Here is a 27,257-nt window from a genome sequence, read left to right as displayed (position 1 = left end):
TTACACAAGAGATTCCTGGGAGGAAATAACTGAACAAAAGCCCCTTCAAATATCGTCAGGGCTATCCAGGTTGTAGAGGCTGTTTGTTAGACAGTTGACTGACCTTGAAGCCACAGTTCAAGTCTGAAATTGACACTCTGCACCAAGGCCTCATCAAACAGCCAGAGCCAATAATGCTCCATGTATGTTTAGAGGCTATGGCTACTTAAGGGAGTGGCTGTGGTATTGGTCTGTCAGGTTAGAGTCAACAAAACAAGAGTAGCTTTTACGTGTCAGTAAAATCAAGATCACACTATCCTGGAGAAATTACATTCCGTTTAATAAAACGTGATGTAAGGGACGACAAAAGGCCAGACTTCAGCTCCACTACAGCCGTAAAAACAGCAGCATAACTGGAAGATCACATCCTGACAGTGTTACACAGGCTAGATTTGAGGTGCCGCTGATAGTCAGAAGGAGAATCTGTGAAGGAGCCTTGTACTATGGCAAAGGTTTTTATCGTTTGTGCACATAACCCAAAAAAATAAACTACTTTTCTAATCTACAAGAGCAAAAACTGCTACGACATCTGAACGTGCAAAACCTCTTCAGGCATTTGAAGAGATAGAAAAGTAAACGAAACGGATCATATTTGTTGAACAGCACCAGGAGCTGATGTGACCGACAAACATCAACACAGTCATTGAGCTGAAAAGCAGCGCCGAGCTCAGAGCTGAAGTTTGCATCTTCTCCACAACAGACTGCTGTGAGGAAACCCTTGGTTTAGAAGTAGTGGCATTAACATTTGGTTCAGTTTACCAGCTCTAGTAACTAGTTCTTTGCATTGAAGTTGTACATGCAAACAAACAATTGGTTCATAAAATATAAGGTATTGCTATAGTTGTAACTGCTCCAGCATTTACTGGGAAAATTTAAATCCAGGGATCTGGATGTATATTTTTTAATGTGGAATTGTATCCTTAACCTGAGGGTTTAAGTATTACTGCAGCAAGTGGAGCAAACTCCTGATTCCTAAGCTGCTTATCTCCTCACCCTTCACAGATTAATGTTTCATTTGTACACAAACACTCGTGAGAGTTGCACACACTGTTCTGAGTGCTGCATATTCACACAGTGGGGAGGAAGTCTGAACAAAGGAAAAGAAAAGTTTCCAACAACAGACGGCCTCTGTTGTCAGCACGAACTCCAACCATGCAAGTTTCAAAACAGATGAAAATGAGAATTGTTTTTTCTGACTTGAACTGAATTTTCCAGGGTCAACAGGAAACAATGAGGCCCCCTGATGCAGCAGCTCAAAGCTTGTTTCAATCAAAATGAAGGCAGGAAAGATAAAACCATCAATGCATTTTAAATTTCGCACAAACACACATTACTGGAAGAGGGGAAAAAAAACAAACAATAGAACCAGGCCAATGCGTTGGTTTCTCTGTATTCTGCAAATCCATGAACCAGGAAATCACCTCACATTACAATCATAGACTGCATCTAAATATGGACGACATGCCAGCTCCCTAAAAGTGATGCCAATGCATCTCAACCACCTCCATGTTTATTTAATGTCTGTGATCCGAACCATTTCATCAGGAATAATTCTGTTTTGAGTTCTCAGAACAAAAACAGAAACTCAAAAGACCAAATCCAGGATAATTAAAAGCCATTATTTACTTTTTTGTAGATGAAAGATAAGACATCTTTTCTGTACAGAACAAATAGAGGTTTACAAATCCATGATTCAATCGAGTCTTCATTGATCCAAAGACGTTTCAGTAGTGAGCATCATGTTTTTAAAAACAATTCTTAGTGTCTTTTCATTGTTTAAAGTCAGGCAGCAAATATATTAAAATATATTAAAATTAAGTTAGAAAACCTACATCCACGAGGAACAGTCATCACAGAGCTTCTTTGATGAGTAGAGAGAGTCGTCTGAAACCCTGTTGAAGAATTGAGACGTTAGTGGCAGTTATAATAAAATAATCCTGTATTAGTCCCATGAAGGAGACAACAGGGAAGGTAAAAAAAAAAAAAATCAATAAAAGGTAATAAAGAAACAACTTAATGTTAAACAAATTATATAGAATAAATATAATGTGAACAGGATTGCATTATGCAAGATTGACATTTCATGGACAGATATTGAAGTAATGATTGGTGGTTGTACCTCATCGATCTGTTCCGGAGTAGACAGAGAAAAAGCCGCTCTGACATAGGGACAGGGATCATTACTGTTGATCATGAAGACGCCTCCAGGAACCAGCAGAACCTTTAACACAAACACTTGTTACTCAATGACACATATCTCTTTTCACCAGTTTTTACACAGTCAACCTTTTTGTGCATCTAAAGTCACGAGAACAGAAAGAAAGCAAATGAACAACATTTCCCAGAACATCCTTTAACATCTTTCAGGCCCACAAAAGACAGTAATTACAGCTTTGCGTGGAAAAGATAAAGCACAAACAGAATTAATTACAGATTCTAAGTTGTCCCTCCTCATCCTAGCACCAACGATTACTGAGAGTCTCCACTGTGTCATGTGTGGAGGTTTAAATATCCTGGACTCTAGAGAGAAACCAACTGTGCAGGGAAAAGCCTGCTTGTACCCAGTCGTTTAAACATGGCTAATCAGCCATTTGCTCACAGGGATTTACAGACAGTGTGTGTAGGAGGGGAAACACTCAGCAGCTAAACCCACTCATTCAGTGCACAATGGCTTCTATACATGCACCATCTTTCCCTCTATTCACACAGAGAATCTCCCCTCGTATAAAACATCTGCTCACAAACAGTGCGACAGAGAAACAGAGGCAAAAGCACCCAGATGCATTCTGGGTACCTGTTATTTGCACGTTAGAGTGAAGCAGGCGTGTGAACCTGGAGTTTAAAGAGTTCAATCACAGGATTTGTTTGTGAATTCTGACCTCTTTCTCCAGCGCCTTCTCCATAATGAGCCTTTGGGTGTCAGCAACACCCTTGAGTTTGATCCACAGGAACATGCCTGCTGATGGAGTGTGCCACTCTGCAACGTCTACACACAGACACACACACATATTAGGGAAAGCCAGGGTGTGTTTTCTGACTCATTTAAAAAAGGAAAAGAGCCATAAGATTCAACATCCATAAGTCACATTGCTAAAATCCATGAATACCGTCTGTACCAAAGAATAAATAAAAATCTCCCCTCCCATTGTACAAGAATTAAGCTTAATGGGATGGAGCTGTGGTATCAAGCTCCCACCGACACACGCTACCTATCAGGAATCAGTCTCAGTTGTAAATCATGATTTTTCACCTTGTTTTACAACTTAAAATACTAATTACACTAAGAGCACCTTATCAATGTGATAAAAAAAAAAACTACCTAAAATGACAGGTATTTTTTTTTACTTTGACAGGTCTGTCATGCTGTGGTTATAAGTTACCGTTTTGTCAGTTTACAGTAAATCCAACTTAAATCTGAGGTTTTATAGGTAAAGTCCTAATTAGACAACAAACCTTTGAGCCACTTGTCTGCAGAGGTGATCATGGCGTCACGTTGTTTGCTGTAAAACTCAATCACCCTGTGAGAAGAAAGAAATAAAACAGTCTTATTCATCACTGCAGGAGAGGTTGTATCGTTTATTTGACGCTGTAATTCACAGTTTATTTCTTAACGTGTCACGAGATACACACCTGTCTATGTGCTGCAGGAAACCATCTTGACCCCAACTGTGCAACAGCTGAGACACCATGAGCTGAAAGGACACAGGAGACGGGTTTTTAAAAAAAAAACAATATGCAGATTCACTCAAGATCTCTGCATTATTTCTTGAGGAAAAACACCCCATATTGTAACGTTAAAGAAAGTGAGCCCCCTTTATCAAATCTGCTCTAAAAGTGGTGGGAAAAAATGTTTACCAGCATGTGAACATTTCTGAGTCTCTATCTACATTCTAGTCCATATTAGATAGAAAAAGCAGAGGCAGGGATTGAATCAGAGAAGGGCAGCAAGTCTCTGGTTGATCCCAATTAATCCTCCTTTCTTAGCAAAACCTCTGCAGGTGCTTCTAATTCATGAATCCAATAATTTGCCTTCGGCTGTAGCGTGAACACAGTCGCTGCTCGTGTTGGTTTGAATGTGGCGTGCCTGGTGGGTGCGACCGGCATCTGGCACACAAATCAGTGATGACTGTGCTATAACAATATTCCACAAATACAGAGACTCCCCCACCCCTAAGCCTCAGAGGTTTGCCCGGTGCAGTACTTATTTGCTTTTAGCACATTTGCATGCCAACAAGATGGAGGCTGCCACAGGCTGAATATCAAATAACAGAAATCAGGAAGAGGTTTGCAAGGGAAACCAGGAATTCAAAATGTTTATTTGGTGATGGTGAAAAGAGCAGGATGTGGTGGAGTAAAGTTAAAGCTTGATTCACCTGTGTGAAGGTACTAGTGTGCATCGTTGAGGCCTGGATGTGCAGCACAACCCGGTCCACCAGCGGTTTGGGACCAGTCACAAAACCAATCCTCAGCCTGAAACAGATGCAGGAAAACATTAAATATCTCCCACACAGAATCATGTGTAATATTTAACATTACTTTAATTATTAACTCTACAACATGACCCTTGAGAACCACAAACATTTACCTGCACAAGGCTCTTTATTATACACAGACTTCACACATTGCTTGTCTGTTCTTACACTGCACTAAATTTTCATGACTAAATGCATATAAGCAGATTTTAATTCCTAATAAACATGCATCTGCAAAACGTTTATACTTTTAAAAACAAAAACTGAAAATGCACTTTAATGTCTTAAATCTAGAAGTGTATTCAAGTGGTTAAACATTAGGATGTACATTTTGCAAACATGCTATAATGCAACTTAAAATAATGACCAGAATGGCTCAATAGAGCACATACATCCACTGAGGTTCAACAGTGCCCTTTAATTCAATCAGGCAGCACAAGATTACACACAGCTTTCATGAAGATCTTATTTATTGAGAAATACAAGAGAAGCCTTCTTTCCTATAATAAAATCAGCTTTATCCTGCACACACACTCAAGTTTAATTCCCAGCTGAAGTTAAACTGGAAACACACCCAGTTGCAGGAAGCACACAAACACTGCTGTAGCAGAGTCACATGCACATGGCATTTAAGAAAAGCAAATACACACAGACACTCACCCTGAAGACAGGATCTTAGAGAAAGAGTCTGTCCTGATGATTCTCCCATCAACGTCCATAGAGAGAAACGTGGGAGTCCACGGCTGCCAAACAAAGACACGAGTCACACTGTGGCCTCAATTCATAATAATTCAACTTAAATCAGTGAGATCAGACCTTGAAGTAACAATTAAGACACAACTCAACTAATGTTCTTATTTTAATTTGTCATGTAAAAGCACATTCAGACAAACAGCAGGTGAGTGAACTCTTTCTGTACCTTGTCAAACTGCAGGAAATAGTACGGGTCGTCTTCGATGATGAGCATGTCGTACTGCCTGGCCAGCTATTAAAAAGACCAGAGCACGTTAATAGAAAATGACAGACTGAATCTGCAGGGAAATCAGCCTCACAACAAGCTCTAATGAGGAGTCGGTGTTCTACTGACAGCTTTGCATACATTTCAGATTCAGAGTGATTCATAAAATAAGTCAGATGCAGTGTGTGCATGAAGACGTCGTTGACTCTGAGGTTTAAACATTTCTGCGTCTGTTTTCTAACTTTACAGGTGGAGACAAACCTCGTACACGTCTTTCTTCCTCTGAGCCGTCATGGAGGCACCGGTGGGGTTTCCTCCGTTGGGGATAGTGTAGAGGACTCTGGGAGCGGTGCTGCCGGGCTGGTGGACCTCTGACGGGTCCCACCGAGACAAGACCTCCTTCAGGGCTGCAGGTACGATGCCGTGCTGATCACTGGGAACGTTGATTAAGTTGCAACCGAGTGGCTGAAGCTACAGAGTAAAAGCAGCAAGTCACAAGACTGATGCAGCTTCTGTTACTGTAGGTGTGTCGTCATTAAAACAAGTATACACTTTTCAAAATTTAGAGCTCTCACCGCTGCCAGTGTCCCTGAATACGTGGGCGCATCCAGCAGAACGTTGTCTCCAGGGTTGACCAGCATCTCAAACACCTAAAGGCCAAAAAACAGTGAAGACTCAAAGTCAAAATAATCATGAGGACTTCTTTTAAAGCAACATGTAACACAATACGATTTATAAAGCATATTACTAGTTAAAACATTTATGTATTCAAAATATATCTAGCTCAGTGTATGCTAACAGACATCAAGAATTTGTACATTATCCCAGAGGTGCAATTTGTTGAGCAGTCATCAGTATTCAAACAAATCCATTAGGCAAAAAAAGTGTTTGCAACTGGTGGTGTCAGTACCTTACAGAGCCCCTCCTGGCTGCCTGTGGTCACACACACGTCCATCTGGCCGTTCTCCACGGTGTAGTTGGCGGACGGTGGATTGTGGAGGTTTTTCTGCAGGTTCTTCATCCACGTCAGCAGCTCTGGGATCCTAGGCAGAGATGGAAGGTTTTTAAAATCTTACAGCACAATACAGTAATAACAGTTGTAGGATTTGATGTCCAGACTTCTCAGAAGCAGGATCATTTCAAATTGATCGGGACAGTGCTAATTAACCAACAGACAAAATACTGTAAATGAGCTGGAGTTCGCTGAATAAGCTACATTTCATCCATTGTCCCTAGCTATGTCTACAAGACAACCTGAAATACAACAAGCTCATATCAATAATTATATCCATGGATAATTCATGTGCATTATATACACACACACACACACACACAACAAACTGTACAGCAACTGACAACAATTAAAACACGACGGCAGATAAAACAGTACCTCATGAATACATACTACACATAAGCAGATAACCCATATTGAAAACACTGCACACGGTAGAAAAAGGTCAAACAAACATAAAAATCCAACTGTACAATGCGACACAGATAAATACAAAGACACAGGCATATAAACGCAAATATAAACTGGAGTGGTTGCACATGACTTTGAGGGCCCCAGTCAAAAGGGAGCTGGGGGGCCCTGCATCGAACAACCCCCCCCCCACCCCCGGTTCAAATAAAACACAAGACACCAAACCTCATTTTAATCTTCAAATGATTTTTATTATCAGAGTCATAAACAAAGTGCATCTCGATCACATCACACACACAAACACAGGAGAACCAGGCAATTGCCCACTTTGCCTACACTGCTGTGACGCCCCTGGTTCTACTGATATCTGTTATCAGTGATTACTCAGAGTCAACAAATCAGCCTGTGAAACGAGTCATTTGAAGCCACAAAGTTTACAGAGGTGGTCGTAAAAAGATAAGCTCCACACTCGGCTGGAAAAGATTTGATTCTGATGCAGCGAGAAGTAAAAGTGGGATATATATTTTAAACGATTTCATTTTAATTACTAATGTAGAGGGCCACAATTCTCATTAACACCTCTGACACTGATGAGTTCAGCTTTTCCAGCACAGGTCTCTCACTCTGCTGTTCAGAGCTAATTTTATAAGTTTTTTTAATTTCTCAAATCCCCAAGTGTAGCCTCACTTTGGCCGTTCAAATGTATTTTCATTAAAACTCTGACTGATGCTATGAAAGAGTGTGTGGATTTCTGTTTAGTTCTCTTACCCATTCGAAGCGGAGTACTGCAGAGCCCTCTTCATCGTTGTGGCATCGAAGGTGACCGTTTGTCCATTCTTCACCGTGATGAACGCCGACTCGAAGGGGAAGGTGTTGGGGTTCGGCGCTCCTCCGGCCAATGAGATCAGGGTCGGAGGTGACCGCTGCTGCAGCTCAGCTTCATAGAGGGGAAGACACAGAAGATGAGATTTGAGTTGATATACATATATACAGATTTGAGCTGAAGCACTAACATCCTAGTGTGAAAAACAAACTTGCAGGAATCATATAACCTAGACAAACAATTCAGTTCTGTGCCAATTTAACTGAAGATTAGTTTGAGAACATGAAGCCCTGCAGCACAACTTTAATTGACATAATAAGGGGCTTAAGGTGGCTCATGCTGTTATTAACTAATCTGTCTGGAGGAAGGTCCCCGAGTCAAAATCTGGTCTTAAAACATTAATAGTTTCAGCAAATACTGTTGCATTTGCTGTCAAAGCACATTGTAAACTCTGCTTTTAAAAGAGTGCTATAGAAAGAACGATTTATTATTACTAACTCCTCTGATCTCATGAGTATTGAGATGGAACATGTAAAGAAAAGCAGTAGAAACACTCACTCAGCATCCGGATGGCAGAGGGTTTTCTAGCCGCACTAACAGCCGTCAGAAACCGAGCGTAATTCATGATTCCTGCAGAAAGAGGCAGAGAAAATAGTTTAGTGCACGAACCAATCAACGCTGCACCTGTTCCTGAGGCTCACAGTGAAACATCAGGTCTGTCTGGTTTGAGAAAGATGGGGGATAAGTGCACACTGCTGATGTGTCTGCATCTAAACACAATATTTAAAACATCTTAAAGTGTGACAACAGGTGCAGAAACTCCACAGGAGCAGTGAAGCTGCTGTAAACACAGATCCAGGGTAGTTTAGTACCGATGGGCCTCACACTCACCAGGACTCTACTGCGACCACGTGAGCGTGAATCTTTAAGTAGAAAAGTTGTTTTATTTAACGTAAACTACGACACTGACTGGGTCACGCTCAGCTGTTCCACCGACCTTGCGTAATGTGGTTTGATTCTCTTCTTCTGCGTTTTTACTGGCGAGTCGCCAACTAACGTGCTCGAGTGCACACCGCCCCCTGCTGCTCAGGCTATTAGCTCCGACACTAGGCGCCACGGGGCGTCTGGGTAATGTAGTATTTCAAATGTGGATATGCATGATAGCCAGTTAGCACTCCACGTGGAAAGAACTACATGACCCAAGCGTTAAAACACAACTACAGCTAGTTTCCCCCTTCACATGTTGTTATTATAGGAGTTAGCATGTAGCTACTTAGCAATAACCAAAAGAAAGAACATGGCTGTGAACGCTTACCGGTGGAGAGTTAGCTTCGGCCGTCACCGGTTAGTTCTTCCCCGGTAGAGAGCGACCAACCGTCGGCTGTGGAGCGACTGGAAAGAGCGAAAGAAGACGACAACTTCCGTGTTGCTAGCTTAGCTTGTTCGCGCTAACCACGAAACAGCACGCGTTTCATCCTGTGACCGTGCTCGTGGGGTTTCTGTCCCGACCTGAACTTTCTGCGCTGACTTTTCTAACGTTGGCAACAGGCGGTGAACGCATGTTAGCTAATGAGAGCTAGCACCTGGGTGGATAAGGTAACGCTGAGCGCCTCCTCCTTCGAGTTAGCATCTTGCATTTGACTGAATCTGTGCAGAACAAAGTGAAACGAGAACTGAACCAACACGTGAACCTGAGGGACACGCGTCTCATTGATTCAATTAACAACAGCTGCGGTGTCCCTGAACGTCACATTGATATTAGTTTATTGGCCGCAGGTGTGTTTGCGTGTTGGCTGCAGCTCGGACATTTGTGTTCTGTCATGTAGAGCCGCTGCTGCTCCCTGCACCTCCTGCTCAGGCCTCCGGGTTGATAACTCGTCGACTCGATGGGGAAGAGGAAAGACATGATTCACCCCAGGTTCCTCGGTGAGTTTTCCCACATTATTCACATTTGTTGCAGCCAAGGTGAAGCCTCCCATCATGAGACACTTTACCTGAGACGCAGTGTAATGGTTCCTCTACAGTTACAGTTATAAAACAACAGAACCTCTCACAAACATCATAACCTGCACTCAGCATTAGTTTCAATCAGGTATGCATCATTTCTTTAAACAGTTAAAAATGGTAAATACCTCAAATATCCGATGATGTATACAGACACCTCTGTTTTAGGCTAAACTTACTTTTAAAGTATTTTAATTATAGTGCATAGTGTGATCACCTTGTTACTATCAACAGTGTCTAGTCCTTATGTTTAGGTTAAACTGCAGAAGCTGATAATTTGTTATTTTTGGCTCAAATGCCTGGTTTTGAAATTGTGAAGGAGCCTGTTTAAGATAAATAAACAGAATTGTTGTATTTTTTTATTTTGCTTCAAATTTTACACTACGCACTATACGGAGGAAAAAACATGACAATAAATAACATGTTTAGCAGACAATCCAGCTGTAAAATAAATCAGTTCATATTTCAGTTTCTCCGTCTCGTCCCCTGCAGGCGAAGGCAGCTCCAGTCTTCACAGCGTTCACAGCGTTCACAAGCGTAAACACAAAAAGCACAAGAAGCACAAGAGGAAGCACCACAGCTTCCCCGAGGCCCCGGAGCCCGAGCCTGTCGTCGTCCCTCGGCCTCCTCCACAGCTGCGACTCAAGATCAAACTGGGAGGACAGACGCTGGGGACCAAGAGGTGAGCGGCGACGTGGCCTGATGTCAACATCATCACTGTTAAGCCGTTGTGTTGTTGCTCATTTATCACAACCATTGGTCTATTTTCCCGTTGTCAGTGTTCCCACCTTCACTGTGCATCCCGGTGTCGCACGTCCCCCCTCGCCACTGATGATCATTGATAACAATGTTGATGATTCTGATGATGACGACGACGACGATGACGACGACGAGCCGCCCTCTGTGCCTCTGGAGCAATATCGAGCCTGGCTGGGTGAGTTCCTAGAAGAGCTCATAGATATTCACTGGACGTTTCCCAGAGTTCATGTGTGAAAACAGCTACTGAATATGAAGTGGAAACTTTAAACCCTGAAGTTGTACAATAAATCCATCTTGTTTATCTTGTTCATCCGTCCTCAGATGAAGACAGCAACCTGGCCACATCTCCTATGCCAGACATGGATTCAGACTCCATGCTGGGTGCGCCTGTGGACGAGGAGGAGAGGTGGCTGGACGCTCTGGAGAAGGGAGAGCTGGACGACAACGGGGAGCTGAAGAAGGAGATCGATGAGTCTCTGCTCACAGCCCGACAGGTGGGGAACAGACACAGACGCAGGAAACATGAGTATGTCATTTTGCAATTGATGGAAAAAAATTACTTAAGCATTTATTCCCGTTTTTCTTTTGTTCTATAGAAAGCCCTGTTGCACAAGCAGCAGAGCCAGCCTCTCCTGGAGCTGCCTATGGGCTACAAGGAGAAGGAGATGACCGTGGAGATGATGCAGAAACGGGAGGAGCGAGCTCGAAAGAGGCGCCTGCAGGCCGCCAAAAAAGCAGAGGACAGCAAGAACCAGACGATAGAGAGACTGACAAAAACCAGCAAGGCCAAGATCAAAAGCATGAAGGACAGGAAGTCCAAGCTGAACCAGAGCCCCATGGTTCGCTACAGCGACACCGCCCTGGGCTTGGCTATCTCCTACCCCACAGGGGTCCATGCTCCGGCGCCGGCACCTCCCCTTCCTTCACCTCCGGCCCCGTCGAGCTGCGGAGTTAGCGGCTGCATTAACCTGAAGAAATACTCGTGCTCTAAAACTGGGGTTCCTCTCTGCAGCCTCGAGTGCTACAAGAGGAACCTGCTGCTCGTTCAGAGCGCCGCTTGAACGCTAACGGGACGAGACTCTTCTGAAATGACCTCCACTGGGATGTGATGGAGACGAACACTCATACTCCTGGAAAAGTAGATGGAAAATATATAATTTGAACTTTACACTCTGAATCTGTATGCAATGTGGATTTACTTTTTTTGTTTGCAGATGTGCTGTATAAATATCTTTCAGTCACACATTGTTTATGATTTCCATATTTTTATACAAGACTTGAAACAGAAGTGTTGTTTTCTTTGACAAAGATTAGTATAAAAGAATGAAACAGAAACTCTTTTAAACTTAATGTTCATTTTGGTAACAAATGAGTACATTTCCATACAAAACTATACAATCAGTTAAATTAACAAATGAAATTCCCTCCCAACAATTCAATCTGTGAAAATATCAATACAACCTTTGTTAATTTGTGGAGATGAGCGCAGCAGCGTCTTTTTTATTGCTCCAGCTTTGTAAGGATCTGTCTGTTCTCATCAGATTTACACCCACATGTCTGAGGTATTCACTGATGGAGTCGCTGTGACAAACACACACTGTGTTCAGCACACAACTGTTTTGTTGTGGAACAGGACACCTGGTTTAACAACAAGGCACAAAGACGTCATGGGGTGAACCTGAGCCGTTGGCCTGGTGTTTGCTTATCAAAAGGCCACAGTCACACTCTGCTGTTATCTGCAGAGAGTCATCCGTACAAATAGAGTCAGATTCCACTTGTCCCCATTTTAAACGTTCACCCTGAAACTGGCATAAAAATCCCTCAAGCGCCGCAGTTTGAGCGCTTTTCCTGAGAATGCAACCGATGAATGTGTCACAAGGCCAAACCGAACGAGAGTCTGAAGGCCAACTCCACAGGAACCTCTGCCACCGAGTCGTGAAAACACACGTAGAATTCCTGAGGGACGGGCTCCAGCAACATCCGTCTGAAAGTGAAGGAAAAAGACGAGAGGAAAATTGTGATTGAGACGTTCAGCCTGTTTCATTTGAAAGACTGATACTCATTTGCATTCCCCATTTCTGGAGCCATTGGTGTAAAATAACAAAACTCTGATGTACCCGATGACCCAGTACGTCATGGTGGGAGCAGGTTTCCTCTGGTCGGTCCAGTTCTCTGGTTTACACTGGAACAGGACCCCGTGTTCCTTCAGAGGACCCAGGCCCCAACCAGCGCCCTGAGGTCTGTCTGCTGCCCGACGACCCTGCAGAAAGAATCCCACTGAGGTTCACACAGAGACAGATGTGGAAGGAGACTGATGCCCACATTCTGTTCTGAGAAACCACACAAGTCTGGATGAGGTGGTGATGGACACAACGAAGGAAATCGATGATTAGATCATTCACTCCGAGGATGTAGCCGTCAGTAGCTTTTCTAAATTTACTTTTTTATTCCTGTCATTTCAACTTTATTTCTAAAAATTTTGACCTAGTTTTAGAAATGTTAAAAGAAATCTTCCTCTATAATTTATTTCGTATACCTTTTTACACCATCAAAATAAAATTGCCAGCGCTCTCTGGTGGACAAACTATGTAACAGTCACTTCTTCTGAACAGCATCAAACAGACAAATCTTTTTCGATTTCATACTTATCAGGTGACATAGACATTCATACATAAAATACATTTGTGATCAGCTGATAAAGATTAAAAAACCAGGCCAGGTTCTCAATCTAGCTATAATTCTGATATATGTTGTCTTTCTGGACAGATAAGATCAGATGTACCTTAATGGATCCTTTAAAAATATTATTTTTAAACTCAGTCATCTAAACATTTGGTCTGGACCTGATCTGTCTTGAAATGAACAGAATCGTGTTTTGAGCTGCGTAGTTAGCTGAGTCATCGACGGAGGCTTTTATTCATTTATAACTGGGTAACGTGAGTCACCCTGGCTGGCAGACTCTGCTGGAACGCAGCCCGGATGGAGAGGCAGCAGTGGTGGAAGTTGCGGATGAGCTGTGGGTGGATGGAGCCGCTGAGCTGAGCCACTTCTCTGTGAGTGGGAGCGATGAAGATCCCCTGAACCGTTTCCATCAGGACGTAGTGAAACAAGGTGTTTTCAGCACCTGACGTCAGTCTGTCACCAACACAGGACGATACAGTTACACAGAGTGACGATGATAATAATAATAATACATTTTATTATATGTTGTGCTTCACAGACATAAAAACAGTAACAATTACACATTTAAACAAGTTAATGCAAGACAACAGGATTCTTCTCCATCACTTACTTCATGGTGTTGTACATCTCCTCGGTCTCTCTCTCAGTCAGAGTCTTCTTTAAGGTCCCCAGGTAAAATGGGTTCGGATGTTTCATCCTGGAAATCTGTTGTCAAGCAGAACATAAGAACAGAACATGACAATAAATAATAATATAATAAACACAAGCTACAATGAAATCTGATTTTCTTAGTGATTTGAGTTTGATATTTAATTTAATAATAGAAATGTGAGACAAAACCAGAATGTACAATGTTGCCTTATATATCAATCATCTACATTTACATAGTATTAAATGTTATGTATTATTAATATTCATCTGCTTCACAGAGTGCATCTAAATGCATTTTTAAATACGAGTAGTAGGGTCATGATGTAATCTGACGAGAACTGCACCTTAAAGAGACCTCCGCTGCCTCCGCTTCCATCGGACCCTCCAGACCCCAGAGAGTCCCGTCGCCCCCCCAGCTTCCTCGCTGAGTCCGGGGTGGAATGAGGACTGAAGCCCGGAGGCACTGACGAACTGGACCCTGAGCCGGCATCCATCTGCCCCTCGCTGCCGCTGTCCGATAAACTCCTCTGGGGGCTGGACCTCCGGGACCTCTCCCCAAACAGGCTGCGGCCCCTGGAGCCCGACGAGGAGCCTTTGACCGCTCCGGCTAGTTTACTGAAGACGGGGGAGGAAGAGGCCAGGCTGTCCAGACGGTCACGGGCTGTGGTGGCGGGCAGGAACCAGTCGGCACAGGACAGGCAGGGAGCAGGCGGAGCATTCAGTCTCTCTTCAATACCGGCCTCCAACACCTCCAGCTGCAGCAGTGTGGCCTTCACCTGGGGTCAGAGCGTAAAGGAGGTTTAGTTTACACAGCTTTAAATCTCTTTGGTTGCAAAGTACAGGACAAATGAAGCAGGAGTGTTCGTTCACCTGATCCACGTAAACACAGTCAGGGCCCGGAGAGCCCAGAGCCTGGGAAGCACAGCCCCCAGCCTCCAACAGCACACACTGCATGAAGTGCCTCTGAGGTGGAGAGGAGCAGAAACACAGAGAAACATGTGATGTGCACAATGAAGCTGAACAGACGCCGGGTGATGACACATTTACAGTAGATAATACTTGTCTTTAAGGGAACAGCTCATGTTCGCAGATATATACGTCTGTGTTATACTTAACACAGACAAACAACAAAAGCCCGGCTCCTCACCAGCCCCACTATGAGGAGGAAGTGTCGTCCTTGTGGTTGGCTGAAGCCCGGTGCCGTGCCGCCACCGCTGGCTCTCTGCTGGGGAAACACCTCCCTCCAGATGACCAGCTGCCCCACGCGCTGCTCAGACGCCAGCGGCAGCAGGCAGTAGTGCTGACAGTACAGGCACACGTCCAGCAGGTCCTCTTTGGGCAGATGGTTGGCGATCAGGTAAGACTGAGAGGGGGTGGAGGTGTGGACAAATTAAAATCTGTTAAGTGAGTCATAGAAGCGTCTTTTCAGGGTTTTTGCAGTTTTCAACAACTTCAATTCAAGACTTTTTAGGACCATTCAGAGTGAATATCTACACTTCCTGTTAATTGAGGATAAGGGGAAGGAGTGAATAACCCTTGAAATGCCACATTATCTCAGTTCCAACACAGTCTGCTGCTCTCTGTCCTCCTCCTCTTCCACTCGATCAATATTTAAACAGATTAATCAGGTTGATGATTTGTCACAGGGCTCGTTGTGTTATCGTGTCTGAAAGGTCATCTTCTGCACACAGTTACTTCAGCTGCAGGGTTGACATTCAAACCCGTCTAGACGGTGGTGAAACACCAGGGGAGGATATAGATATTCTAAGACCTGCCGCCGGCACTGGAGTGTGTGTGAGCCTGTGTTTCGACTGTGTCACCCACCTTGTAAAACAGACAGGATCCCAGAATAACATACAGACGCCTCAGGCCGAAAAAGTCCTCTGACTGCAGGAAATACACACAAAAATAAAAAAGATAAGAGGAACACAAAGCACAATAACATGATCTTAACTTAACTTCCAGCAACAATAACAAGTGTGTAACTGACAACGTGTTTTTTACAGTCTTACCATTTCACCAAAATCAGAAGACTCAAAATCTGAAAGCACAGTGTCCACCTCCATCTGTGAAAAGAAGAGTATCAAATATAAAGATAAATAAAACTGCCTTTAATTGTTAACATGGGTAAAAACATTAGAAAGGTGCTATATGAAAGTTTCTTATTAGTAGTAGTAATATTTTCACTGTCATTGTTTTTATGTAAAATTCCTTGCAGTGTTATCTACAGTCTTGGCTCCTGCAGTGATCGAATATTTTTATGAGGATCAGACATTTTTTTTATACTACATTGTGGGTCATTTTTAGCAGTGGACACAAGAGGGCACCAACGCTACATTCGAAGTAACAACTTCAAATACTTGGAACTACTACCATTAATACTTTTTCTGTATTTACTGCAGCTTCTCGTCAATATTAGAAATGCACCTTGATTTCTGGGGGCAGCGTGAGCCATCGGACCGCTGGCAGTCCGTCGAGGAAGAGGGTCCCTGAGACGTCGGGGGACGGGGCCGAGGAGACGTCCGTCAGACGAGACGGCTGAATAAGCTGCTGGAAGAACAGGCAGAAGAAATGGTCCAACCTGGGAGCGTGGTCCGCTTTACAGAAGGCACTGTGGAGGACACAATGACAAATGATCATGATCACACACTCAAAGAGGGGAAGAGAGACAATGTTTGTGTAGAATCCAGCTGGAAATCCACGTTTGATTTGTTGTGGTAGAACACACACTGTTTTTAGTCCTGTAAGTTTTGCAATAAGCATAAAAAATGACAAATATTGCACTTCAGCCGTGTCTCTCGGCAGGAATGGGAGGAAACGACAAACCTGTCCAAAGAGCCGTACATCACTTTTAGTGTCCGGACTACGTCTCCCACCACCGTCTGCAGATACAGCAGCGGAACCCTGGAGGGACACGGAAAAATGTCAAAAACACAAACCTGGAAACAGTTTTCAGCCTGAGAAGAACCACAACTCATCAAACGTCTGGACAAACAGCCAGTAGCCATCATGGAAAATAGCTTTTTTTTAATAAATGATTGTTTTTATTCAATGTGGTTTGTGTTTCTCAAGAATTGATCCATAAAGATTCAAGCACCGAATGAGATTATTTCACAACAGAGACGATGATTGATCTGAGAGAGAGTAGCTTATAGGACTCGTCTCAGGAGCCTCTCACAGTGTAATAGTGCGTGCAGTGTATTCGTGTGCTTGACGCCGCCTCCCTCTACCTCTCAGCAGGCAGGCCAATGACCAGCAGGTTGTTGCTTTCCTTCCAGTAGCCCACATGAACCAGATGTTTCCCGAGCTGGAGCGACGAACTGAGGAGAAGAACGAGAAAACAGTCAAATAGATCAATAATACAAAGTGACTTATTGAATATAAAGAGGGGACGTTTCAGACATGATGTTAGTTTTGTCCTTGCTGCTTCCCATACCTGATGATCCTCCCTCCAGTCACATTCTCCAGCATGTCACACAGAGTGAGGAAGATCCCCCTGACTCCTTTCAGCTGAGTGGATGCCTCAGACACCGGGTACTGGTACAAGATCTCCTCCTGCAGACACACACACACACACACACACACACACACACACACACACACACACACACACACACACACACACACACACACACACACACACACACACACACACACACACACACACACACACACACACACACACACACACACACACACACGGAATATCTGGTTTAAGTCATTAAAATGATACGTGCAGCTGAGAGAGAAAGCTCTGGATGAATGATGAGCAGAGTCATATTCAAATAAAATGTGAAATATCTGCTGTTGGATGCTGAAGTCTTTCACGTCTCTTCTGAAATACTGACAGTGAAGAAGAATGAATGGATGGATGAGCTGCTGAATGTCTGTTCTCAATGTGGTTTATATTCTGTCTGCGGTCAAACACATCTTGTCTTTGCCATAAAGAAAAAAACTGAGTCACTTAAAGGATGAACGTCCAGAGAAAAGAAAAGTAGATTCAGCAAACACTATGGGAAACTCTTTCTGGGAAACTGCTGAGCAAGGAACCATGTTTTCACTGCTGTTTGTGTTCTGCTGAATAGATTTTATTGAAACTTAGTGGAAGGATGTGGCCATGGAATAACTCATTAACTTCTGGAGCAGATTCCATTAAGAAAGTGGATCCAGGATTTTTTTTTCTCCACTGTCTTTAACATTGGGTGTTTTTCCACAGTTTTGCAGTTTAAGTTTAATACTTTGTTGTTTAATATTAAGATAAATAAACTTTGGTTTGTTCCTCTCAGATCTCAGTGAAATATCAATGTAATATGGTGATAAAGTTGATTTGGTGGAGGTTTACATTCTCTGAGTGCCCTTCTCGTTTTTAAAAAATAGATTTCCCAAAAAATTATAATCAGGATTATATTGGTATTCATCCCTTGGTTTATTATGAACAATTATTTATCTTGTGTCTTCAGTCTCTACAGGACAAACTGTTTCAGAAAAAACACTTTGAGCGTATTGTTGTGATATTAGTATTCCTCCCTGCACACCGGCAGCCTTGAAGGACACAGGGCGGGTAAGAGCTGAGCTGCTGAGAGGGTCAGAGGACAGAGCGGTGGGTGAGGGGATAAAAACCTTGAATGAGCCCACTCTCACAGCCTTGGCAACCACAACAAATACACAAAGCAGCTGCCTAGGGAAGAAATCCACCTCGGGGTCAAACCCGCGCAGGGAGTCTGCTAAAAGTATGTGAGCGCCGCTGAGGAACAACCAACACAGTAAAAATTCTTCAGCTACATTTTCTCAGTACATGCAGACAAAAAAAAAAATATTCCTGCATCGCCAAATCCTCACACCGTTAAAACCTTTAAAATACCACCACACAACAACCCCTCCGATTTCTGCTACCCTACAATCAAAGGACAAAAAAATCAAAGTAAAAGTTTCGCGGGTTCTCGCACGACACTGTCATTTAGAAAATCAACCGCCGGCTGATGTGGCTCCAGACAACCCGTACTTCTGATGGCCACCGCCGTTAAGGTCAAGAAAAAGTCTGGCTTGCAAATACATGAAAAGCAACGTCAGAGCCATGAAGTACAACCATAAAAAAACATAAATGTGCCAAAAGCCATCCACGGGGAAAATGTGATTATAGTGTAAAGGGTGTCGGTCAGCAAATGAGTGTCGTTTGCTTCTAAGAGCAGGAAAACACACATTGTGGCATTAAAACTTTACTACAAGTCCCATCATGGGATATAAAACACTGCCCCTTTACAATGATCCAATTAAAACACAGGAAATGTGTTATTTTGTTTATAGACGTCAGTCAAAGGAGCATGAGTGGATTCACCACATAGAGAATAAAAGTTTGCAGCATTAAGATGACGGGTCATTTATTGAGCAGGGCTCCTCGACTTCTCGCGTTTCTCTCCCCTCTCTCTCTCTGCTTCCTGTCAGCAGCAGCCACAGGCGTTGGATGTCGTCCAGAGCAGTAGTTTTCGGAAGAGTCTGAAATTCTGAGAAAGCTTCTCGCTCCTGGACGCGGGATTTCCGACACAGCTGCGGCCATTTTTAACACTCAATCATCAGGATACACTTGGTGGGAGTATAGATGATAAAAGTGGTGGTTAAGGTGGGATTCAGTGTTTGAAGGGCAGAGTCATGGTTTCCTTTTGAACAGGTTTCACCAAACCAATCTACTTTCCAAAGGGATGGAACACAATTTGTGGACCCAGGGTTTCGACAACAGCCTTTATGTCTTCATTCACCACTTTCTGTTTCAAAATACAGACACTGTACGTTTTATACCCACTGACCTCGTCCTGTGGTGAGGCTGAGTCCAGTTTAAGCGACAGGTACATGACGACGTGCGGGATGTGTCCTATCGACATCTGGAGTTCTGCCGTGTCCTCGCCCCACAGCAGACGCACCAGCTGGCTGACCGGTGGGGAGGACTTCGTCTTACGGGTGGACAAAGCGTCGCCAGTGTTGCCGCCGTCCACCGGAGCCACCGTCTCCATGGTCAACCTCACCTGGGGGAGACAACAGGCAGAAGAGGCGTTTTTTGAAAATGCAGTTGTGGAAAAATGGCTCGAAAAGAAGCAGAAAATTAGATCAGGAAATGGGGAACATAAAAAAGGAGAGTAAACATTTTATGGCTCCACATGATGATACTTGGCGAGAGATTCTAACAGTGCATGTGTGTCTGTTCTGAAAATAGAGTAGTGTGCATCCTGAAGGAGAAAAAGGGTTCAGTCATTAAAGTGGAAGGCAGGATGGAGATTGTCAGAGAGAAAGTGACACCGACATCCAGGGCTAACCACAACATAACAAAAAACAGGGATCTGTCTGTGTGTGTGTGTCTGACTAAAATTAAAACCAGACCACTGCAAACCCAGGAAACAGTGGCAAGACAACAGACGGCCATCTTCTCTGGTTTGTGCAGGATTCTTCTTTTCTATTTTTGTTTTTTTTAAACTTTCCATTCCCCAGTGCTTTATTTTACATTGTCATTCAGAGCGAGTCGCAGTGGAAACAGAAACCGAGCGGCATGGAAATGAGATGAGCACGCACGTCCCCACACGTGCAGTCAAGATGACAGAGGGAGGAGAAAGTGCAGCTCTGTGGCGTCTACGTTTGAATAATAACATGATCATTCATTCATGGATATCGATGCATATTTCATCCCAAAATAATGACTCACTGTGTCATAATTTCTACTTCTAATGTCACAAGTTTGACCTTTAAATCAGATAATTGAACTTTAGTATTCATATATTTTTCTGTCTGGGCTTCATTAACGATGAATCAGCCGCCAGCAAAACAAACACAACCACAAAAACTATTTTCTTAGCTTCTCCTGGTTAAAGTTAATGTGAGCTGGTGGTTAATTACTGGACACTTTGACTGTAAACCAATGTTGATGCCGTGCAGCTGTGATGCAAAGGAATTATTCTCTAAAAGGCAACACAGTTGGTTTAAAGACTTTTCCCCCTCTGGAGGTATTTGGAAGAAAAGCTGAAAGACGGGAAGAACGGTGGAGGTTCTGGTGGGATTCAAACCTCAAACCACCGGGGATCCAGTTGTGAGTTTTAACCACTCCGTCTCTGCTGGACACGCCCCGACAATATTTTGGTGTTTGACTGAAACACAGCGTGGCTGCTTACATCGTTTTACACAAGAAAACCACTTTGTGTGCTCAAAGAGATAAATGAGGTGCTCATAACTTACAAAAAGGTAAAGTGTGGAGTCTCAATCCTGGACCATGTGGTGTCTGCCCAATAAGTGAAAGAAAGAAAAAAGATCCTGTTCCCTGGTCGGAAAGGTTCAAACTGTATGTTTCACTCCCAGAAGTCTCCGAGGCCTGACCACAGGCCACCCGCCTCTCCAGAAGGCGCCTCCATCTGGGCTCCGGGCCGTTTTAGACAATCTGAGGGATGTTATTAAAGAAGAGCCGAGCGGTGGTGGAACGCCATGTGATGCACCTTTCAACTCGCAGTCTGAGAGCAAGGTGAGAGCACAGGCAACAGTTTTAAAGATACTGCATCATCCTTTCTGTAGGATCTAATGAAGGAGGCAGCAAATAGCTTTGATTGAACCGAGCAGAGGTCATCAATGTCAGAGAGGAAAACTTTCTAATAGGCAAACTCAAAATTTGGGGGAAATAATTGGATAAAGAGGCTGAGTGAGACTAACTGCAGCACAGACTCTCTCTCATCATAAATAATAAGGATGTGGTCAGACTGGAGTGAGCGCTCACTGAAATTCCAGTCTGCTGATGTCAGTCATTTAGCCGTCACTCATGGATGGACACACACAAGTAGTGTAGTTAGCAAAGGGCACGGTGGACTGCATTTAATACTAATATTTGCTCCCCCATAATAAGTACTGTCTATGTTGGATGGCACACACCCTCCCACCCACACACACACACAGAAAACACAATCATTCTGTCAGCAATACAACTCTATTTCAAGTTTTCCTCAAAGTCATCGTGGTGCCTCAGGAAACTCATATTTTTTCCGCAGAAATCTCCCTCGCTCGTTCCCCACGATATAATTTAGTTTCCGACTACATCTTCTAATCAGCTTAGCTCTCCATCCCGCAACAGCTTCCTGTGGCACCGAAAAAAAAAGGAGTCACGCCACAGTCGCGTCTATCCGCTGTGCTCCCCATCAACCCTGCACACACTCTGTTATTTGCAAATTCCTACTTTTTTGATGGTCTGCTTTTTGGTGCAAACGCATGATTTGAGGCACAGATTTTTTTTGTTTTGTGTGCAACCGATCAAAGCGTCATTTCTCAGTAATTGTGGGTTTTTGTAATGTTGAATGGCATCGGGTTCTGCTTTCTGTACACATTTCAGCATCTCAGAGTAACCAGAGTGATTTAGAGTAGTTTTACGTCTATATTTACTGTCTGAGTTTGTTGTTTGTGTCTGGTCAGGATTTTAAAGACCTAAATTCCACCTTAAAGATTGAACAGGCTAATCCTTCGCTCTCCACACTGGAGACTGTTTACCTGTGGGCAACCAAAGCCTGCTCCAATGTGATTGGTTTCCAGCCCCAAATATCTTGTCCCTCGCCTACAGATTCTGTATAATCACATGTAGAGACTGTTTATAGAGGTTTAAGGTCGACTCTAACCTGTGTTGGTCCCGGGATGCAGGACAGAACCCGCTCAATGTTTTCAGACGTCACGTCCACATCGTCCACTGCTACAAGCACGTCACCTGAAAATAGACATTTATCAGTCGCAGACCTGGATCGAATACCAAATAAATAATGAAGTAAGAGACAATGTTGTTAGTGTGCGCGTTTAACCAGCTTGTGATGTGAGAACAGGAAAACAACGGAGAAAGAAGCTACATCGAGCTGACAGGAGCTGAGGGAGGTTTTCCAAGGTAACAGCAGTTTGTCTCATTCTTATGTAAAAATCAGTAACTTCTCCAAAACCCCAAACTTTGCCTGCATGTTATTATTTAAAAAGCTAATGCACATGATATCGACTGATCTGCAGTCAAGCAGTATATATTGTATTATATGTATAGTATTTATATGACAGTCAGTAATTGGCTCAAATAATAATAAGCTTTTTGTACAGTGCTTTAGAAATGTTTTGTTAGGGTTAGTTACAAAGATAACTACAAAATAAAGTAAATTTAAATTCAGAGTTTGGAGGATGAGAAGCAGAAAATGCTTCATAAAGAGCTTCACCTGCTTGTGTGCAGGGAGGCACATCTCAGTAACGGCGCTATTCCAGGTATTTAACGACTCTAATTGTTTGAGTGTGGAGCTGCGCTGGATAAAGCTTCTCTAAACAGTAACTCATGTGCGTAATCATACGTGGTGAAGCACGACTGGCATTCCTGTGTCTGCTGGTTTAAAAACTGGCCGATGATTAGACCAGATAGAAGACAATCCCTTCACAGCTGCCCAGCTTTGTTTCAAACACACAGATTAACATGTGTGAAGAGCCAGACCTGCACTGTGGCTGTCTCCTCCGAACAGTCTCACAAATACTGAACACAGATGCTGCTCAGAGTCGGCCAAGAAGAGAAGTAGCTATTAAACGTCCCACACACATATTTAACTAGAACTGAGTGTGGTTTTAAAAACACAAATGAAATCTGAAACTATTATACGATCTATGATTTGTATTACTTTTATGGGTTGAACACAGTGAAATTATACGCACACATGACGCAGAATCAAAAATTATTCAGCCTCAGTCCAAACCCCTCAGAGAGTTCTTGTAATATATTCCTTGAGAATAATAACTAATCTAACACGTTAACCTACTTCCCTAACCCTTATCTTAATTTCAACCTAAACTTAAAACATGTCTTCACCTTAAAAAATGTTTTATTTACAATATGGGGACTTGATTTTTCCCCATAAGGAAGAAAAGTCCAACATATTTTGATTTAGGTCCCCACAAAATAAGTTGTACTTGGTCCACACACACACAGATGTTGGCATGCAGGGTAATAACTGCAGCTCGTGCTTTGGCAGTGCATGTGTGTGGTGTGGAGATGAATGAGTTCAGTGCTGGTTCACGACAGCAAATTTAACTGCTGCCTTTTCCTGCTCTTAATAACTTGTAACTTCTTTCTAAGAATGGAGAATTTCTACTATTATCTATTTTTAATTCTAATAAAACTTTCTCAGACACATTCCCTCCTCTACTTGGGAATGCATCTCATCACACAAGCTGGAACTTTTTCATATGTTAGAAAAGCTCTGAAACTCTCCTGAACTCTAGTTCTCTCTAGTTTTCTATCAGCTAACTGTTTGAATAACGGTCTTACCGATTAGGATCTGACCACATTTGATGGCTGGGCTGTTTGGTATTAATCCGTGAACAGTCAGTCTTTCTTCCCCTCTGGAAACAGCAGAGTCTCCATGACCTCTGCTCCACGAGGGACGATGCACCACCCCCAGCAGAGCCTCCAACAGGCCTCCGCTGACGGAGAGAGGCGTGGATACACCTCCCAGACGTTTGGGGTTGAGGTAGACACATACTTCCTTCAGCTGCTGCTGCTGAACGGTCACGCCATGCCTTTGGCCCGGCTGGTTCTTCAGGATGGATGCTGGCTGGGACAAAGCCGAACTGTCTTTGCCGGCATCCTTCCCTCCTCTGCGCTGGGAAGGCCGGCGTTTTCTCCTCAGGATCCTGGCCAGCCTCTTGAGAGCGGGCTCGCCTTTTGGCCGAGAACCGCCCCGCTGCTTCTTGTTCTGCTCTGTGATGACCTCTGCTTCCTTCTCGCTGAAGCGGACGTGATTAGTGGACACACCTTGGCTGGCATCGGCCCGGGCCAGTGCGGCCTCCTCCTCGCCCTCGCTCAGCTCCAGGTAGAAGAGCTCGCCGTTCTTCTGAATGTCGTCCAGCCACTCGGGTTCCAAGTCACTGACAGGAAACAGACAGGAAGCATTAAGACATGAAAAGAAGCCACTTTGAGTAGAAGACATGAGAGATGGACTAATGTGAATCCAAAAGATGCAGGACGAGGTATTATTTAAAACTGTATATATACAGTATATATTCTCTTTATTGGTCTGTTATTTTTGTGTGAATTTCCCAATAAACGGCTCCACTTCCCTGCCATTACATTCACAGTATTAATTTCTGTCCTCAAGGGGGAAAAACACCCCCCCACATGTGTGGTTTCATGCCAACAACAGGTTTCCAGATTGATGGAGGGAGATATTCCAGTTGTTTTCTTACTGTAATGGCTCAACACTAAAAGCTCCCATACGCACAGACTGTAATCATGCGTTCGACCGAGCAGGGTGGCAGATATGTTTCTCTTTCTGGTTTCTCTTCTTTTAACCCTGTGGTGGGCAGCAGCTCTCACACGCCATCTGTAAACCTCCTGGAGGATGGAAGGAAAACCTGCAATTATTTACTGTATGAGCCTCGACCTCCCGATTTAAGCCATGAGAGATGAGAGCTGGTGGATGGAGAGATGATCCAAGTAGTGATTTATATTTAGACGCATTTAATTTGTGCTGAATCTCCTCACACGTCGTATTTAACCGGTGTTGTTTTGATTGAAGGTAAAAAGATGGAGGTTTACTCTGAGTGGTCGCAGCTGCTGTAACTCGACGCTGAGGAATCATGGTCGCTGTAGTTCTCCGCGCCGTCTACTTCCGGGTTCGGGCCACAGAGAACCGGGCTGTGCCGAACATTCTCCATTTGTGTTTCTTTTAAAAAGAGCGACGTTTTATTTCCATGACAAACTTTTATCCGGACGGACGCTGACTCTCCGTCGCCATGTTGAGAGCGGGAGGGACTCGTTGTGTCACGTGACGCAGCGGCGCCTGGTCTGATTGGCGGACGCCGCGGTTGCCCCTGACAACGTAGAAGCTCTCGAGCGAACAACTTTTGCAGCGTGAAGTGACACCACGTTAAATAATGCAGCAAATACAGAAAACACCACGGAAATACTACTAATACTGCTACTGCAAATAATAATCAGTAAAGTAGTGATATGCATCGTTTTATTTACCTCATTTATTCATATCCGTCGCTGTAAAAGTATTACAAACACACATAAACATAAATAAAAGTTTCTGATGATTTTCTTGACAGTTAAGGCAATTACATACAAAATGTGTGCATGCAAAAATAATCTGTTATCTTGTTTTAAATTTGCACTATTATTATTCTTTCATTTATCGGCCCCTCTCCCCTCCTCCACCTCCCATGCACGAGGGTTTTATTTTGTAATCCCCTCCGGTATTCGGTTAAACTTCTTATTCAAACATAAGCTCACAACTTTATTAGTTTGTTTAAAAGAAGAAAAGAAGTTTCCAACATGTGGACGACATCTTCATCAGTGATTTTAATTTGTTCCCAGTCTTCCGATGTAAATGTTTGTATTAAGAAAATAAATTGATTAATTAATTAAACATTGCTATTTGTATACATATATAATAAAATGTGACGTACTGACTGACCTGTAAAGGAGCACACTGCGTATAGAGTCGAAGTCCTCCAAGTTGTTAGAGAATGAGCCTCCATCTATAGAAATGTTGAACATCATTTGTGTTTCATGTTGTCGAGGCACAAAAACAACATTACTCTGTTAAACTAACTCATGGAGCCGCGATTTAAAAGTCCAATGGTAGAAAAACCTCTCCAACAAGATCCCAGTTTGAATTCCTCTCCTGGAACCATGAGCTGCTGCAGCATGCAGGCTGATCTGAGTCTGCACCTCACAGAGAAATAAACAATATATTCCAATTGAGAATAAACCCTCTGGAGTTCCCTTCTTCTTCTTCTTCTTCTTCTCTCTGAAGCTCTGAGTGTTTCTCCAGGACCAGCAGAGAGGAATTTGTCCCAGTGGTTCTCTTGGCAGGTGGAAGAACCCGCCCACTGGGCAACCAACAAAAAGCTCAGAGGACAAGCCCACATTACAAAAAACACATCACAGAAAAAACAGTGTAGTACTCAAGTGTTTGTGTGTGTGTGTGTGGTGGGGGTGGTGGGGGGGGGTACTGGTGCTACACCATGTGTGTCCCTGGCAATAATCCTTTCAAATAAAAGCCCACACTAATATTCCCACTCATGGAAAATACTTCCCACTGCTGAAAAAAAAACCTGTCTGGTTATCTAAATACTGTCATAAAAACCAGGTTTCAGATAAACGTGATAGCGAAAAATATTTTTTATATATTTTGAAGCAGGTAACCGATGGTAAAAAATTATATTTAAAAAAAAAGGAGATAAATCAAGAGTGTAAGTTCCTCTATAACATGAAGTGTACAATTACATTTCTCAGGACAGTAATGACATGAATAGTTACATCTGTTTATTGAAATCATAATAAGTCCTATTATATTAAAATCATTGAATATTATTAACTCTCTTAACAATATTCATTCTATCTGTGTAACGTGTAATACATTCACTGTACATACTCACACTTCACATATTTTCTTTCCTTCAGACTGTATA

At 43.2% G+C, this 27,257-nt stretch overlaps 3 protein-coding genes across 6 annotated transcripts; 1 reads left to right on the top strand and 2 right to left on the bottom strand.

The window, feature by feature from the left end:
- Positions 1-1,416: 1,416 nt before the first annotated feature.
- aadat (aminoadipate aminotransferase) lies at positions 1,417-9,863 on the bottom strand. Of its 3 annotated transcripts, none has more exons than XM_034568898.1 (14): positions 9,848-9,863; positions 8,274-8,345; positions 7,661-7,829; positions 6,380-6,512; positions 6,045-6,119; positions 5,731-5,940; positions 5,431-5,496; positions 5,172-5,254; positions 4,413-4,509; positions 3,670-3,731; positions 3,493-3,557; positions 2,919-3,025; positions 2,159-2,260; positions 1,417-1,931 (listed from the first exon to the last, which is right to left on the bottom strand). In XM_034568898.1, exons 2-14 carry the CDS (start codon positions 8,338-8,340, stop codon positions 1,890-1,892), a joined length of 1,278 nt encoding a protein of 425 aa, XP_034424789.1. In that variant the 5' UTR covers positions 8,341-8,345; positions 9,848-9,863; the 3' UTR covers positions 1,417-1,889. The 3 variants fall into 3 exon arrangements, with proteins under 3 accessions (XP_034424789.1, XP_034424787.1, XP_034424788.1); XM_034568896.1 differs by lacking the exon at positions 9,848-9,863 and adding an exon at positions 9,031-9,532; XM_034568897.1 differs by lacking the exon at positions 9,848-9,863 and adding an exon at positions 8,607-8,803.
- Positions 9,176-11,942, top strand: ino80b (INO80 complex subunit B). Its single transcript, XM_034568920.1, has 6 exons — positions 9,176-9,311; positions 9,492-9,641; positions 10,212-10,401; positions 10,499-10,653; positions 10,800-10,972; positions 11,075-11,942. Exons 2-6 carry the CDS (start codon positions 9,602-9,604, stop codon positions 11,537-11,539), a joined length of 1,023 nt encoding a protein of 340 aa, XP_034424811.1. The 5' UTR covers positions 9,176-9,311; positions 9,492-9,601; the 3' UTR covers positions 11,540-11,942.
- Positions 11,943-12,243: 301 nt separating this feature from the next.
- On the bottom strand, positions 12,244-26,535 carry intu (inturned planar cell polarity protein). 2 transcript variants are annotated; one of them, XM_034568815.1, is made up of 17 exons: positions 25,375-25,595; positions 24,106-24,704; positions 22,442-22,527; positions 19,613-19,828; positions 17,248-17,366; positions 17,042-17,131; positions 16,638-16,715; positions 16,239-16,422; positions 15,824-15,877; positions 15,636-15,698; positions 14,959-15,174; positions 14,682-14,774; positions 14,156-14,587; positions 13,771-13,865; positions 13,424-13,613; positions 12,596-12,738; positions 12,244-12,462 (listed from the first exon to the last, which is right to left on the bottom strand). In XM_034568815.1, exons 1-17 carry the CDS (start codon positions 25,491-25,493, stop codon positions 12,351-12,353), a joined length of 2,889 nt encoding a protein of 962 aa, XP_034424706.1. In that variant the 5' UTR covers positions 25,494-25,595; the 3' UTR covers positions 12,244-12,350. The 2 variants fall into 2 exon arrangements, with proteins under 2 accessions (XP_034424706.1, XP_034424707.1); XM_034568816.1 differs by lacking the exon at positions 25,375-25,595 and adding an exon at positions 26,258-26,535 and having other exon boundaries at positions 12,250-12,462.
- Between the last annotated feature and the right edge of the window lie 722 nt (positions 26,536-27,257).

Source organism: Hippoglossus hippoglossus, chromosome 18, assembly GCF_009819705.1.
Source record: "Hippoglossus hippoglossus isolate fHipHip1 chromosome 18, fHipHip1.pri, whole genome shotgun sequence".
NCBI lineage: Eukaryota > Metazoa > Chordata > Actinopteri > Pleuronectiformes > Pleuronectidae > Hippoglossus > Hippoglossus hippoglossus.
The sequence above is the reverse complement of the archived record's forward strand: the minus strand, read 5'-3'. Positions and strand labels throughout refer to the sequence as shown.